This window comes from Acipenser ruthenus, chromosome 5, assembly GCF_902713425.1.
Source record: "Acipenser ruthenus chromosome 5, fAciRut3.2 maternal haplotype, whole genome shotgun sequence".
NCBI lineage: Eukaryota > Metazoa > Chordata > Actinopteri > Acipenseriformes > Acipenseridae > Acipenser > Acipenser ruthenus.
Genome location: NC_081193.1, coordinates 2,206,094 through 2,221,079, shown reverse-complemented (window position 1 = coordinate 2,221,079; position 14,986 = coordinate 2,206,094). Strand labels below are relative to the sequence as shown.

At 36.9% G+C, this 14,986-nt stretch overlaps 1 protein-coding gene across 1 annotated transcript in view; it reads left to right on the top strand.

Annotated features, from left to right (window-relative positions):
* LOC117402898 (5'-3' exoribonuclease 2-like) overlaps window positions 1-14,986 on the top strand; it is a gene marked incomplete in the record, with an annotated part of 44,267 nt that overhangs the window by 19,573 nt on the left and 9,708 nt on the right. The window contains 12 exon segments of the mRNA XM_059023513.1: window positions 5,234-5,371; window positions 5,709-5,753; window positions 8,787-8,896; window positions 10,167-10,302; window positions 11,000-11,107; window positions 11,283-11,372; window positions 11,595-11,667; window positions 12,188-12,271; window positions 12,876-12,973; window positions 13,072-13,151; window positions 13,461-13,517; window positions 13,887-13,955. Of these exon segments, the coding sequence (XP_058879496.1) occupies window positions 5,234-5,371; window positions 5,709-5,753; window positions 8,787-8,896; window positions 10,167-10,302; window positions 11,000-11,107; window positions 11,283-11,372; window positions 11,595-11,667; window positions 12,188-12,271; window positions 12,876-12,973; window positions 13,072-13,151; window positions 13,461-13,517; window positions 13,887-13,955 (1,088 nt within the window).

Below are 14,986 nucleotides of genomic sequence, written 5' to 3'. Positions count from 1 at the left end.
GGGTTGGAGCAGGAGGGGGTGCGGGGGAGGGAGAGGTGTTAAAGAGTTTGCGGATATCTGAGATTTTAGAAGAGAAGGAGGCAAAGTCATCAGGGGAGATAGAGGAGGGAGGAAATAAATATTTACATATATATATTTTTTTTTTTGCAACTCCACAGTACTATTTATTTTGCTTTCCACATAAATTAAGTGGTACTGTGGAGTTACAAACAGAATACAAAAAATCCCAATGCTTAGCACAAATAGTTATTTTTTTCAATACATAACTTAAAGGTGGTAATGCTCAGCAGTTTTTGTAGTATGTTCATTTTAAGCACTGCTTAAGTGAAAATTGTACTGTTTTTATTTTTCAGCAGCATGGGTTTGCGAATAAAACTAAGATCTTCAAAGCGAGATTCAAGTCGAATAGAACCACTACATACTAAAGTGACTACCAATGCAGAAAGATGTAAAAAATACAGGCAGAAAATCAAAGAATTCTCAGTGTTATCAAAAGGAAAAAAGCAATTAAGGCTCTTAAAAGCAGATTATATCGCCTCAATTTGAGTGAGGAAAAGAAAAAGCATGCAAATGAACTTACAAAATTGCGTATGAGAAAATACAGAGAACAGGTCAAACGCAAAGCATCAGATCAGAAGGTAGATGTTCTAGAAGTGCCAAACACTAGAGGGAAAGAGTTGGAAAGGGAAAAGCAGAGAAGAGTATGGAAAGAGAAAAAAACAAGCACAGAGGGCAAAGTTAACTTCACAAAAAAGACATATAAATGAAAAAAGAAGAGCAAAGTATGCAGAGAAAAAAGCAAAGCGAGATGAACAGAACCAGAAGAGCACATTTAGGAGAACTGATCCAAATTCTGCAAAACAATCTTTGCAATCTTGAAAGTAGCTATGTTGAAGGCAGACTTGTAAAAACAAAGTACTGTAGACTTCTTAAAGCTGCAGGTAGGAAATTAGGGATCACTTGGAAACTCCTTATTAATAAAGCAAGGAAGAACAGAAGAGATGCACTCTCCGCTGATGTTTTGTCAACAATAGAAGAGTTTTATGCATCACATGCCAACATGCTACCAGATAAGAAATCTGTCTGAAAGGACGTAAAAGTAAAAGGGATTTTGCAAAGAACACTTAAGGAACTTTTCAAGAAGCTCAAGTCTCATTACAATATTCAGATAGGCTTTTCGAAATTCTGTTCTCTGCGTCCAACAAACCTGAAGCCTTCAAAAGACCAAAAGATACGTGCCTGCTTATGTGAATACTGTACAAATGTTCATCTTAAGCTTGAAGCAGTCAACAAATTTGCCCAATCTTAAGGATATCTAGGTGCAAAAATTGCAGATGTATATAAGGCAGTTGAAGTCACGGTGTGCCCAAAATATGAGAAGAGGTTTTACAGCCGGGAATGTGTGGAAAGAAGCTGCAGTAAGTGTGGAATGGTAGGGCTAAAAGAACATGTTAAGGATATTTTTAAGTTTGAAAATGACCGGGTCAAATGGCTCAAGTGGGAAACTGAGAACACAGAAAATGAAAGATGGAAAATAAATTCAATTACAGAAAAGGATCAAGGCAGAAAAGACTGGAAATATCTTGAAGAACTAGAAAAAGAAGTGAAACCACTGGCTCTGCACCTTCATTGTGCTTCATGGCAAAGTGATCAATACAGAATTTTGAAGAACAAGTTACCGTCAAACTGGGTATTAATGTTTTTGGATTTTGCCGAGAACTATGCATGCTTGGCCCGGGATGAAATTCAGAGTGCACACTAGCACCACGAGTCTGCTACAGTGCATCCTATAGTAACCCACTACAACTGTGCTGTTTGTATGGATCTTGTTACAGAAAGTCTGTTTTTTTTTTTCAGAAGATAACACCCATGACTTTCATTCTGTCCATCATTTTGTTTCTTTAGCCAATCAGTGACACATCAAAATTGACCAGGAGATACAGTTCACTGATGGCTGTGCATGCCAGTACAAGTCACATGGTCCTTTTGGATACATTGCACATGCAGTTGAAGATTATGGATTTCCAGTGCAAAGGTGTTTTTTTGGTTCTCGACACGGAAAAGGTCCAGCAGATGGGGAAAGTGCGGTCATAAAACGAAGTGCTTCAGCTGCTGTAGCCACAAAGAAAGCCGTCATTGGCAATGCCTATGATATGTTCCAGTTCTGCAGAGAGAACCTTTCAAAAGATGTAAGCAAAGATGATTGTAGCCATTTCAGACAGACTTTCTTTTGGGTTCCCATGGGGGATATATCCAGGAATAGGAATCGGTGTGGTGAAAGAGTCCTTCCAGGAACAAGACTTCTTCACAGCATTAGAGGCGTAAAGGAACGTGGAGATGCCTGTGTAATGGAGAAAAATAATTTGTCTTGCTTTTGCCAATCCTGCATGATTGGCAGTGGCAAATGTGACAACTGGCAACATGTCGATCCCTGGAAAAAGTTCATTTTATCCAAAGGTAGGCAGATGCACAGGTACACTGCTGAACCTCCACATCTTCATATGCACCATGTTCAAGAGGCTCTGCTCAAGAATGCACAGATGAAAACTGCAAACGCTGCGCAAGATGCACAGATGAACACTGGACAAGAAATGTCGTCAGGAACCTGGCTTCAAAGGTGTGATTATAGTTTAAGTGCAAAAAATATTTTCCATCATTATTATTTTGTTTATTTAGCAGACGCCTCATATTTGTCAGTTTTTAATCACTTAAAGCTAATGTTGATGTCTCACTGCAACCTGAGGCAGAGGGTAAACATTTGTTCATACAACATTCATTATTTGTTGCATTCTTTCGAAGGTTCAGCAGAGGGGACTTTGTTTTAGTTGACCTACCTGTGGATGAAAAATCTACAAAAACATTTGTAGCACAAGTAAGGCTTCATTTAGTTCAGGTTAATTTCAGTTCAAGTTCGAGTATTTTTTAATCATTTCTTTTACCACGTTTTATTATGTTACAACTAACATTTATTTTAAAGTACTAAGTTCACAGTACTTTAACAAGAATTCTACCATGACTTTATAAAAAAAATATTTAACTACAAAACTAAGGTTACACAGCTCTTGTAAAATCATCTGACCTATTTCTAGTTTATTTTGGTTCAGGCCTTATATTTAATATAAATCTTATTTAAATCATGGTAGAAGTTCTCATACAACTACATGTTAAATCTCACTTGTGAAAGCAGGTGTTTCCTTTACAATAACTTGTGAAATTTTGTATACTTTACATTACCTAAGATTAGATCCTATCTAGTACAGCGCTCAGTAATACTTTGAACATTAATTATAGGTACAACAGGTGGATGAGCAGATGAGGGAGGTGTGGCTGAAATATATGACTGCCTCTGGAGCTTACTACCGTTGGCCTGTAAAAGATGACATTTCCTGGGAATCATGGAGTAGGATTTAAAAGATTCTTCAGCCACCTAACCTTGTGGTGGAAAAAAGTTCAAGCAGAATTCAGATGTACAATTTTTCTATGAAATAATATTGTTTAGAGTGAACTTTAAACAATTTGTTTTTATTTCGTGTCCCTGTTACACGGTGACATAAATTAATCAGAATTTCAAATTGCCTCAATTAATCCAATTTTAAGATTAACCATCCCAAAAAAAATTCATGAAATGAAAAGATGCATGTTTAAGTTTTTATTTAGTAATAGGGAAGAAAGAAAAAAAATAAAAGAAAACTTAAGGGTAAAGGCTAGCTAACTCAGAGAAAACCAAACAGTGTGACGCCAATCCTCCTGTATGAAAGTACAACAGATAGCGTTACTACATGGTACTTATTGTAAGAAATTATACTTGCTTGTTGGTTTTTAAAACATATTTGGTGTCCGTGTTACATGGTAACATAAAGCTGGTGAGCCTCTTGATTTAGGGTTGCTCTACAGCAATGCAATGGTATACTATCTTTTCCCTCTGGATTCTAAGCCTCCAGGAGTTACTTATTTTAATTTTATATTAAATTAATATATTGAATAATTTTTTTTTTGTGCTTTGTATCCCATTTATTGTGGAATGACCCAGAACACAATTAAGATCCCCCCCCCCCCCCCCCCCCCACAAGAAAAATGTAGGGAGTGGCGATGGAAGATACTTCCGCTAATAATTTTGAATAAAAGGTGGTCTGAAATGTATTAGGGGCATAGATACAGCCTATTGGGATACGATCTCCATATGAGAAACCTGTTATCGGCACAAAGCGACCATCATTCTTTTATAACCTTATCAAGTGTGACTGGTAAATGTTTATGAAGTAAAATAGTTACTCCTCTACTATGTGAATTATAGATGAGTTAGAAGTGTGTCCCATCCAATCTTTTCAGCTTCTCATGTTCACTGTCGGTTAAGTGGGTTTCCTGTAGAAGGGCAAGCTGGACATGATCCTTTTTTAACAGAGGATTTTTTTTACGCTTAATTGGATGGTTTATCCCCTTCACATTCCAGGAGAACATTGTAGTAACACTCGTAACCTATAAGATGCAAAACAAAACACAGTATGAGCACAAATGAATAGCACACAGACAAACTTGTTAGGTAGGGTAAATGAGAGATGACCCAGTACACGCAGTGTGGCCTAAGTCTCGCTCTCTCCCTCTCTCTCTCTCTCTCTCTCTCTCCCTCTCTCTCTGTGTAATATATATATATATATATATATAATTACATAGTATGTATTTTCACTGATTGAGTATGAGTAATTAAGCTAAGCGTACGCGTAACACAAAAGCACTGTTAAGTATAATAAGCCCATCCCACGAACAATGGATTCGCTCTGTTTACAAAGTAATCCCCAAATAAACAGAAGACAAATAACAAATATCAATAAACATGTGTGTAATTCAATACACTTTTCAAGTTTACATGTGTTGCTTAAAAAAATAAACCTACTGAAGAAAAAGTACAAAATCAGGTGCAGAATTAAGTAAACCATCTCTGCATCACAGATAATATATTCTTCACAAATCCTCCGCCCCATTTTATCCAGGATTAGGAAAAGAAGGCTTCGTTTTACACCATGAACTAAATCATTTTGCCTAGAATATGCATTATTTGCATTAAATAAAATATCACCTTAAAGGGCATGTAAGGACCCCTCCACTCCACCACGACCGTCCACCGCTCCAACATTGTAAATGTATATTTGATGTTTTATTTTTTCTGAGAGTGGGAGTGTTAAATACAAAGGAATATGGTATATTAAATACAACACCCTTTTCCCCCTCCTTGCAGGCAGACAAACCAGCATTTTTGCCTTCAGGACAGTTTGCACCACAGGCACTAGGTAGGAGAGGTGGTCCACAGCCTGTTGATAACCCAAGACACGCAGCATTTAATATGAGAATGCACGGACGAGATCAGCAGAATATGGTAAGATTGGGCTGTATGGTGCCAAGAATCTTGTTTCCAATAAAAGGAGATTTTGAAACTAACTTTTAATATATTGGCCGTTCCACTTACTGGTTTAGTTTTGGTTGCTCTGGATGTTAAAACTGATTGTCGGAAGTGTAGCTTTTGCATCACAATGAATTGGTTTGTGATTAGTTTGTTGTTTTGTTAATTTGGAACAGAGTGCTCTTTACTGTATTAACTATGAAAATGGCATTGGTCACTTGTCAGTAGTAGCTGAAGCCAGCATCCTGTTTAGTTTGCAATGAAATTAACTGGTGTAGTTTACTGAAAGTACTGAATTCATCTTGTGTTTTAGAATGCTGCCTCTTCTTTGAAAGCCATGATGAAGAATGGACAGCAGGCATGTTTCTTTCTTTTTTTTTTTCTTTTTTAATCTATACCATATATAATACTAGTCTACATTTTAAACTTACCCTGGCTCATTGGTTTGTCAAGTATGATGGAATACTGGCTTCAGGTTAATGTTGATTAAAATCAGTGACATATTAGGGCTCTGACAAATTTAGAAATGTGTTTTTTTTGGGGGGTTTTTGTTACATTTTTTGGGACTTCAAAATGGTACCAAAAAAAATATTTTATTTAGTAACTAGCTGGTGGATTGTTTTGAAGCTATTTTTGGTGTATAAAATGAACAGGTGCCCAATATCATACACCAAACATATCATACAAGCAATGTTTCAATAATTTTTGTATTGTATATATTTGTATATGTTGGTATTTAATTCATGAAGCACATTTTGATTACAGAATTTGTAAACGGACTTTAAATTGACAAGCAAGCTGTAGTGTTGGTATAGTCAAACATACATACATTGGGGCTGTGTGTTTTGCCAGTCCAAGTACAGTGTCCTTATTACTGTAACTGTTAAAGATGGGGTGCAATGATTTTTTCATTTCAGAATTCACTTGTATAGTACTGTTGGGAGGTCAATAAAGTATCTGTGTAGGTTTCAACGCTAGGTGTACAAAAACAACTCTGAAGTTGACACCTCTATGAAAAGTCCAGCTCGCGCGAAGCTATGGCTAATTTATGCGTGACATCACACCAGGACAAGCTCGCCATCCCACCCCCAGTGCTTTCCTGCATTACAGCTCTGCAAAACCGCTCACTAAACAAAACACAACGCACCCAGGGGAGAGAGACCATGGTAAATAGGTGTGTAATATATGGTTGCTCCAACATAGCAGGGCCATTGATATCTCTCCACGATTTTCCTAAAGAACCGGTACGATGTCGGCAATGGGTGAAGTTCGTGAGAAGGGCCAGGGATTGGGATGCTAAACCCAACAGCAGCTGCATTTGCAGCACCCACTTTACAGAAGACAGCTTTATTAATTTAATTATGTTCAAGATGGGTGCTGTTAAATTAAATAAGGATGCAGTACCACCCGTCTATCCAAATGGTACCTGCAGGACAGCAGCATCTTCCAGTAAAAAAAATAAATTAAAAAAAAATGTAAAATCACCGGGACTCGAGCGGCTGCCAGGAAAAGAGAGGTGCAGAGGTTAAGGACATGATCCTATCATTTCATTATAAATATCTTACAGTTTGATGAAAATATGTATAAAGTGAGGCGATTTTATATAGCCAACAACCTCCCATGTACATTATTAATAAATAATGTGATAAAATGATCACGTTGTTATGTCACGTTCTCGTATGCATTCCTGTGAAGTCTCTCGATTTCGTCGGGACACTCCCGCATAAGATCTTTTGCCTCCAGATTATTTAGATCGCCCATCTTAAACTTCAACTTTATTTATTTTCCCCATCTGACCTGCGAAAATGTCTTATGATGATGTAGGCTATATCGGATTCTAATAGGCTACAAGTTATGAATAAAGTGTTATTTACTGTATGATGATGTAGGCTATATCAGATTCTAATAGGCTACAAGTTATGAATAAAATATTATTTACTGTAAGATGATGTAGGCTATATCAGATTCTAATAGGCTACAAGTTAAGAATAAAGTGTTATTTACTGTAAGAGTTATTATATTGATTTGTTCGGAGAAAGTTGTGTAGTAAGTCCAAAAAAGGAGACCTCTGGTTCTCGTGTTTTCATAAGAGTTGACAGCTATTACTTTGCTTGTTTTGCATGTTAAATTGCGTCTGGTCTGTTGCCATGGAGATCTGACGCACTCTGTGTCTATTGCTCGGCTTTTAAAAGTGAAGAAACAAGACACTACAGTGAAGAAACGAGACACTGGCTATTTTGTACGGGGTTCCTGAGCTGGGAGAATGCGTTTTGTTTTTGTCTTGAAATAAAGACGGTAGAGTATTATTTTTTGTTTATGTTAAAGGGTGTCAGCCGACCGAGTGACTAAGAACCTTTGCAGCAAGGCAGTGAAGGTTATTGGGCTGTGTGTGTGTGACGCTGTGTAATTGACTGTACTATAATGTAAAGTCTGGTGCTACCTCAAGTAAATCCTATCACTATTGAACATCTTATTTAAAAAAATGTAACAATAACTAAAACTTTCAGAATACTTCAGGGTCTATGTCTGTCTTGTTTTTATTGTGAACCTGAAAAGTAAACGCTCAATTTTTTTGCAATCTGCCTCCTTGTTGTTTTGTATACTTCATATCAGTCCCCTTTATTGAGGGTGGCGTAGTCAAAACATACAATTTACAATTAAACCTCTTGTTTGATTAATAACTAAATTCAATGAACGCACTACAACAGGGATGCATAGATGCAACAATGAAGTGATTATTCTTTAGAATAAATATGTCTGAATAAGGATGCTTGGCACAAGCTTTTCACTAAAAGCAGGTGTGAAAATACTGCCAAGAAACACATTCAAATTAAAAAAACCTGAAAGTGACACAAAAAAAACTCATGTGCTACTCTACCATCAACAGACTACAACAAACCAGTACAAATAAACAAGCTTTGCCTTGTGAAGCTAATATAAATGAAGTACAAGATCAACATTTCTGATCTTTCATTTAAGATGCTAAAACATCCGAACCGGTAACATCGCTTTCACTTCTGTCCTCCACCTACTGCATTTGTTTACAACAGTGAATGTCCTGGTGTGACGTCACGCACGCGCGCTCGTCCGGGTAGAGTAATCGAAGGTTTTTGAAAACGGGCTAACCACAAATTTGCCCGTTTGCTTTTATTTATTTTTTTCACGTTATAAGTAACGAATGTGAATGAAACTTTCAGGACATGTATAGAAAGTTTAGCTCACTCAACAATTACTTTTTTTTTTTGTCATTGCACCCCACCTTGGAGCCTGGTGGATGGTTGTCTATAGAGGTGGTGTAAGTAAATGCAGTTATACTTGTAGATGTATAATCTAGTAATAAGGATGTATGTAGAATGTGTTAAACTGGATTGCCATTTGACAACCTCCGTAGACTCCCTCAGGATCCCGGGACGCCTCCGATGGCGGTCCCTCTCCTTCGGGGGGTGTGAAGAGGAAGGCGCAGGACAGTGACAGTGAACCTGAACCGGAGGATAACATCAGGTACAGTCACGTTGTTTGACAGCAGTTTGTTAAATTGCTGGTGGGGGATGCATTCTAATTAATGGCATTTAAGTTGCTGCAGCAAGTACCTTCAGATGTTTTCCTGTGATCCTTTTATATCTGCAAGTAATTAATGTGGAAACACAGAGCGTTCTGCAAATTCCTGTGAGATGTGCAAGCCAAAGCTGTTCAATCCAAGGAGCTGAATTAGTATTCATGCAGGTTTTCTTGTTACAAGTCACTTTTCCCTTTGGGACCAAGTAGTAGATTGGTTACAGTCAGTGTTCATCCTGGATTATGTGAGCTGAATGTTGCAGTATTGCTGGAGCTTTAAAAAAAAAAAAAATAATAATAAAAAAATTCCTGAGGCAACAGCTCCATATATGTGAGCTGCTAAATGGAAGTGGCTTCTGCATAATGCTTCAGCTCTCTATTGTTGAACTATTGCAATCAGGATTCTTGGCCATGGAAACTTCTGTGTGTGTGTGTGTGTGTGTGTGTGTATATATGTATATATATGTGTGTGTGTGTGTGTGTGTGTGTGTATATATATATATATATATATATATATATATATATATATATATATATATTTAAAATATGTAAAGAGTGCTAGATATGAAGTCTACCTTTTTTTGTGTTAAAATGGCACTTTCATTTCTGCATCTTTTTATAGACCAAATACACTATGGCTGCTGAAATGTGTGTGTTTTTGGTGGTTTTATTTTGTGTAAAGGGTCTTCATTAAAATGTTCCAAACATTTCATATTCTCCTCCTATATACCTTTTTGAATAGCGCTTGATGAGAATCCAATAAGCTTTTGGCACTTAAACAGTGAAATTCTGTGTAGAAATTCTTACTCACTTACTCACAGTTGGATGGGATTGCCACCAATTTTCTTTCTTTTAACATTATTATTTTAAATAAGTGCTACATCTATAGTAAAAATGTGTCTTTTAGCCAAGCTGGCCTTTGCTGTAGTTTGGAATTTGACCATCCCATGGTGGCACATTACATATCTGATTGATTATCTCTAGTCCTTTTTAAATTAATCAGTAACCACTTTGCATGTTGGATTCTTCTCAGATTTGATTGGAATTTACAGATCATGTCATTTTGAAATTGTTCATACCTATTTAATGTTACTGCTGTTCAGACGATATTGTACATGTCTTGAATTGTATCTTCTAAATCAGTTTTGTTTTGTTTAGACTGTATGATTACACTGCAGATATCAGTCTGAACTCCCCCCTTTTTCTCTCTTAATAGATTGTGGGAGGAAGGTTGGAAGCAGCGTTACTATAAAAACAAGTTCGATGTGGACGCATCGGACGAGAAATTCCGTCGCAAAGTGGTGAAGTCCTATGTTGAAGGTCTTTGCTGGGTCCTTAGATATTACTACCAGGTAATTTTTGTTTTGCTGAGATTAACTGTGGGGGAAATGCAGCAGTAGCTTGATAGCTTAATTCATGTCTCCCTTTTTATCTTTTTTTTTTTTATATAAAGTCTATTCTTTAATATGAATTTCAAGGGACGAGCAAAAACAAATTATATCATCAGTGATTCGTATTATCAGGAGTCTAGGCCAAATCCATCCTGTCCATTTTTATTGCAGTTACAGTAACCTAAAATCAAATTGCGCTTGCAGATCATGGGATTTTAAATGGTGTCTTAGTCTGCCCAAGGGAATATTGTTTGTGTAGTCAAAAGCAACATTGAAGTAATCTCTCAATTTAAATGTCTTGGTAATTGAGATGTAAACAGTAAAATGAGATTAACCAAGACATACTGGGGATTGAGGAACTGATTATTAACTAGCTTCATGCTCTAAGAGCAAAGCATGCTAAATTCTCAGTACCAGGGGAATAAAGTTAATCCATTACATTAATAGGGGAAATTTTCATGCTGAACTCAAGGCTGCTACACGGTTGTGTATTTACCATTAATGTTAAATATGCAAATTTTGTTCTGGAGCAAAATTGCTTATTTAGGCCTGAGTTTGTTCCAGTTCAACTTCTATCTCAATTAAGGGTCTCTTCAGGAGGTGGAATGTTGGCTTACATCACAATATAAACATGATTTATTTTTTTTATTTTTTTTAGGGATGTGCTTCATGGAAGTGGTATTTTCCTTTCCATTATGCTCCTTTTGCTTCTGACTTTAAAGATATTAAGGGCATGTTTACAGAATTTGAGCTGGGCACAAAACCGGTAAGTTTTTATAGTATATAGATGCATTGTATACTATCCTTTTTAAATGCTGGGGTTTTTTTTTATACAGTGAATGCAAAGTAAAATATTGTAAATGAATGTTTAATATTGTATAGGGCTTTATATTTGTATGTATCTTTTAATACAATATGTGTGTGTGTTTCTCTCTCCCTAGTTTAAACCTTTGGAACAGTTAATGAGTGTATTTCCAGCAGCCAGCGGGAACTTCTTGCCTGTTTCATGGCAGAAGCTTATGACTGATCCTGTAAGTGAATCTGATGTTTTCTGGGCTTTGTTCATGTTCAAATGCACACAAAAAACAAATGTTGGGGCTCTGCAAATAGTGGTGTGTAACATTCTCTTCAAGTGCAATGGCTTTCTACTAACTGGTCATGCATTGCAATAAAAAGCTGAAAGTTGCATGCAGCGTCTGCGTAACATTTTCAGAGCTGTTCTGATCATACGTCTGTATAATCGATTTCCACAGAACTCCTCGATTATTGACTTCTACCCCGATGACTTTGCTATTGACTTGAATGGAAAGAAATATGCCTGGCAAGGTGAGTCTAAAGCCCTTCCTCCATCTTTTAAAATGACATTAGAATGCTTTCAATGTGAAGGTTTTTGGTATGCATTGTGAATTCACTCCTGGGCTAGTGTGATTTATTCCAGTAATATAAATACTACATGGCACATGCTTTATTTCCTGAGGGAACCAAGAGGTTGGCTCTGAATAATTTGCATATGAACATTTGAAGTTGAGCAGGGTAATTTCTACCTTTTTTGATTTTCTTGCAGTAAATTACATTTAATTACATAATTCTCATCAATATTTCATTACAATAGTCTTGTCCCCTTCAAATTAAGTACACTTAGTTCAAAGTACATTTGAGAGGTATTCAGGAATTGACTGCCAGTATTCGATGACAGCGTGTCCTATGGATGTGCATTAGGCAAAGGCCACATTTCAGATGGCTGTACGCAAGTCAGTCCGTAGCTCCATGCTGCTCTGAGCTTTTCTTTATAAATTCTGCATGTTCCTATTACTTGCAACATGTTATTTGTCCTGTATTTGTTTAGGTGTTGCTCTGTTGCCGTTCGTTGATGAGCGTCGCCTGAGGGCTGCTTTGGAAGAGGTCTACCCTGACCTCTCTCCTGATGAAAGTTAGTATTCTGATCCTTCCTGTGGACTCTGCAATCCATTAAGAATTTTAGCATTAATGTGCTTGTCTTCCATGCTTGGATGAATCTTGAGAGAACTAGCTGTAAATCGGCTATTGATTCTTTGTAACACATGGTGGGTGATTTTGAATGACTATACATTTGAATGATGCTTGATATAAGACGACAGCAGTGTGGAGTAGTGGTTAGGGCTCTGGACTCATGACTGGAAGGTTGTGGTTTCAATCCTAGGTGGGGGACGCTGCTGCTGTACCCTTGAGCAAGGTACTTTACCTAGATTGCTCCAGTAAAAACCCAACTGTATAAATGGGTAATTGTATGTAAAAATAATGTAATTGTATGTAAAAATAATGTGATATCTTGTAACAATTGTAAGTTGCCCTGGATAAGGGCGTCTGCTAAGAAATAAATAATAATAATAATAATAATAAAGGACTTGAGGCGATACCAGTTGAATGTTATAAATCCAACTTGATGTATACAGTCAGTGGCTAGTCATTAACTTGCGCAAAAGAGGTGAAACAAATAGCTTTTCACGCAGTTAGGCCTTCACTATAATATGGTCACTGCCATTTCCTTTTTACAGTTAAAAGGAACAGTCTCGGAAGCGATATTTTGTTTATTGGAAAACATCATCCACTGTGTGACTTCATCAGGGAGCTGTACAGAGTTAATAGCACAGAGGTAAACTTCAACATTTGATATAGGCTGTCTACTTTTCTCTTTGTGCATGATTTTAAAAACAAACCAATGATTTATTTTATTTTTTTCCCCCTTCCTAGTGTGTAGACATACCTCCTGAACTGTGTCATGGCATCAAGGGTGCTCTTGATTTGGATGAAAATGCAATTCTACCAGATAAGTAAGATTTGTCTTAGAAAATGTCATTGCTTTGGGGAATAAATGTTCGCATTATAGCTGTACTTTCCATTTCTATGCACAGATGAGGCTAATTCTTAGCAAGCAGCTCCGCACCAGTTTCTGTGCTATATCATATATTAACTGACCTTCAACACCAAGTCATTAAATTGAAATGGCTAATTGCCAACAGTGCACGTGAACATATATATATATATATATATATATATATATATATATATATATATATATATATATATATATATATATATATATATACCAAAGTTACTAACTAGTCCTTTATTCCTAACAGGATAGTCAAGTCTCCTGTCCCAATGTTGAAGGATATTACTCATAACAGTGTAATAAGGTAAGGACTGTATGCTGATCATGAATGTTACTTGTAAAACTTTAGGAAAGTAACTCTTCACATTTAAACCTTAAGTTACATTGACAGTTTCTGTAAGGGAAGGGGTGTGAGTAGGGAACAGGAATAATTACTTAATGGTGTCCAAAAGAGAACTGCCTATATGTATGTAATTCCAAACTTCTATCCTTTCTGAATATTTTGTGTTGATTTGAGTAATAGGCAATTAGTTTGGCAGTAATTTCAGAGCCTGGCAAAGACATTGGTTAACCCTTAGCAGCCTAGTGGTAAATTTAAACAATACTGGCTTATGTTTAAAAGGTTTATGCAGTGGTTTGTTGGACATAAAAGAGGGATTCTTTATCTTTCTAGCATAAAATTCAAGGACCCGCAATTCCAAGAGGGGTTTGTTTTCAAAGCAGTTCTTCTTCCGGGAGCAAAGTGAGTGCATTTTGTTGCTTCTGTTTGACCTCAGGGTGGGGATTTTAAATACACATATTTGAGTGTGGCTGTGCACTACAAAGTTTGAGAACTCAAATGATTGGCAAAGTAAAGAACTGTAAGGTATTGATTTTAAGTTTATGCTGGCATCAATTGGAGGCCGTAAAACAAAACTAAAATTTAAAGCAAGGCCATTTAATAATAGTTTTGTGATATGCAGAGTCTACACTGCACTAGCCTGTCTGCTCAAAATAGTTTTGCAAGCATTGCTGCTTTTACACTGCCCCCCAAGAGTTGCTAGCCTGTAATACTTTGCTGCTGATTTGCACTTTGTCAGTTCCTGCTGCTGCAGCCAGTGGGGTAGTGAGTAGGAGTTGGTGACATTCTGAACTCTTGCATATTGGCACTGGTGCAGAGGCATGTCCCCACCCCACTGTGCCAATGTCTGCAACCAGCGCATTCTGACAAATGTACCTATTCAGTCAGTCAATTGCTGAGAAGTGATCAGTTAAAGAGGGCAGCAGTGTGGAGTAGTGGTTAGGGCTCTGGACTCTTGACCGGAGGGTTATGGGTTCAATCCCCAGTGGGGGGACACTGCTGCTGTACCCTTGAGCAAGGTACTTTACCTAGATTGCTCCAGTAAAAACCCAACTGTATAAATGGGTAATTGTATGTAAAAATAATGTGATACCTGTATAATGTGAAATAATGTATAATGTGATATCTTGTAACAATTGTAAGTCGCCCTGGTAAGGGTGTCTGCTAAGAAATAAAAATAATAATAATAATAATGAGTATTCTGCCACCAAATATGACTTTCTTAAATCGCTTTGTGTCAGACACTTCCAGAGCACTGAACACAAAACTAATGTTGGAAAACAGTTAAAGCCAAAAAGCTTTACCCATAAAATACAATTCTAACACCAAGTTATAGTAAACTTAAGTGACTGACCACATTTTTTAATTTTTTATTTTAAATATACAGGCCTAAACTGTTGCAAAGGCACTATGAAAGTAGCTTGGTTGGATTG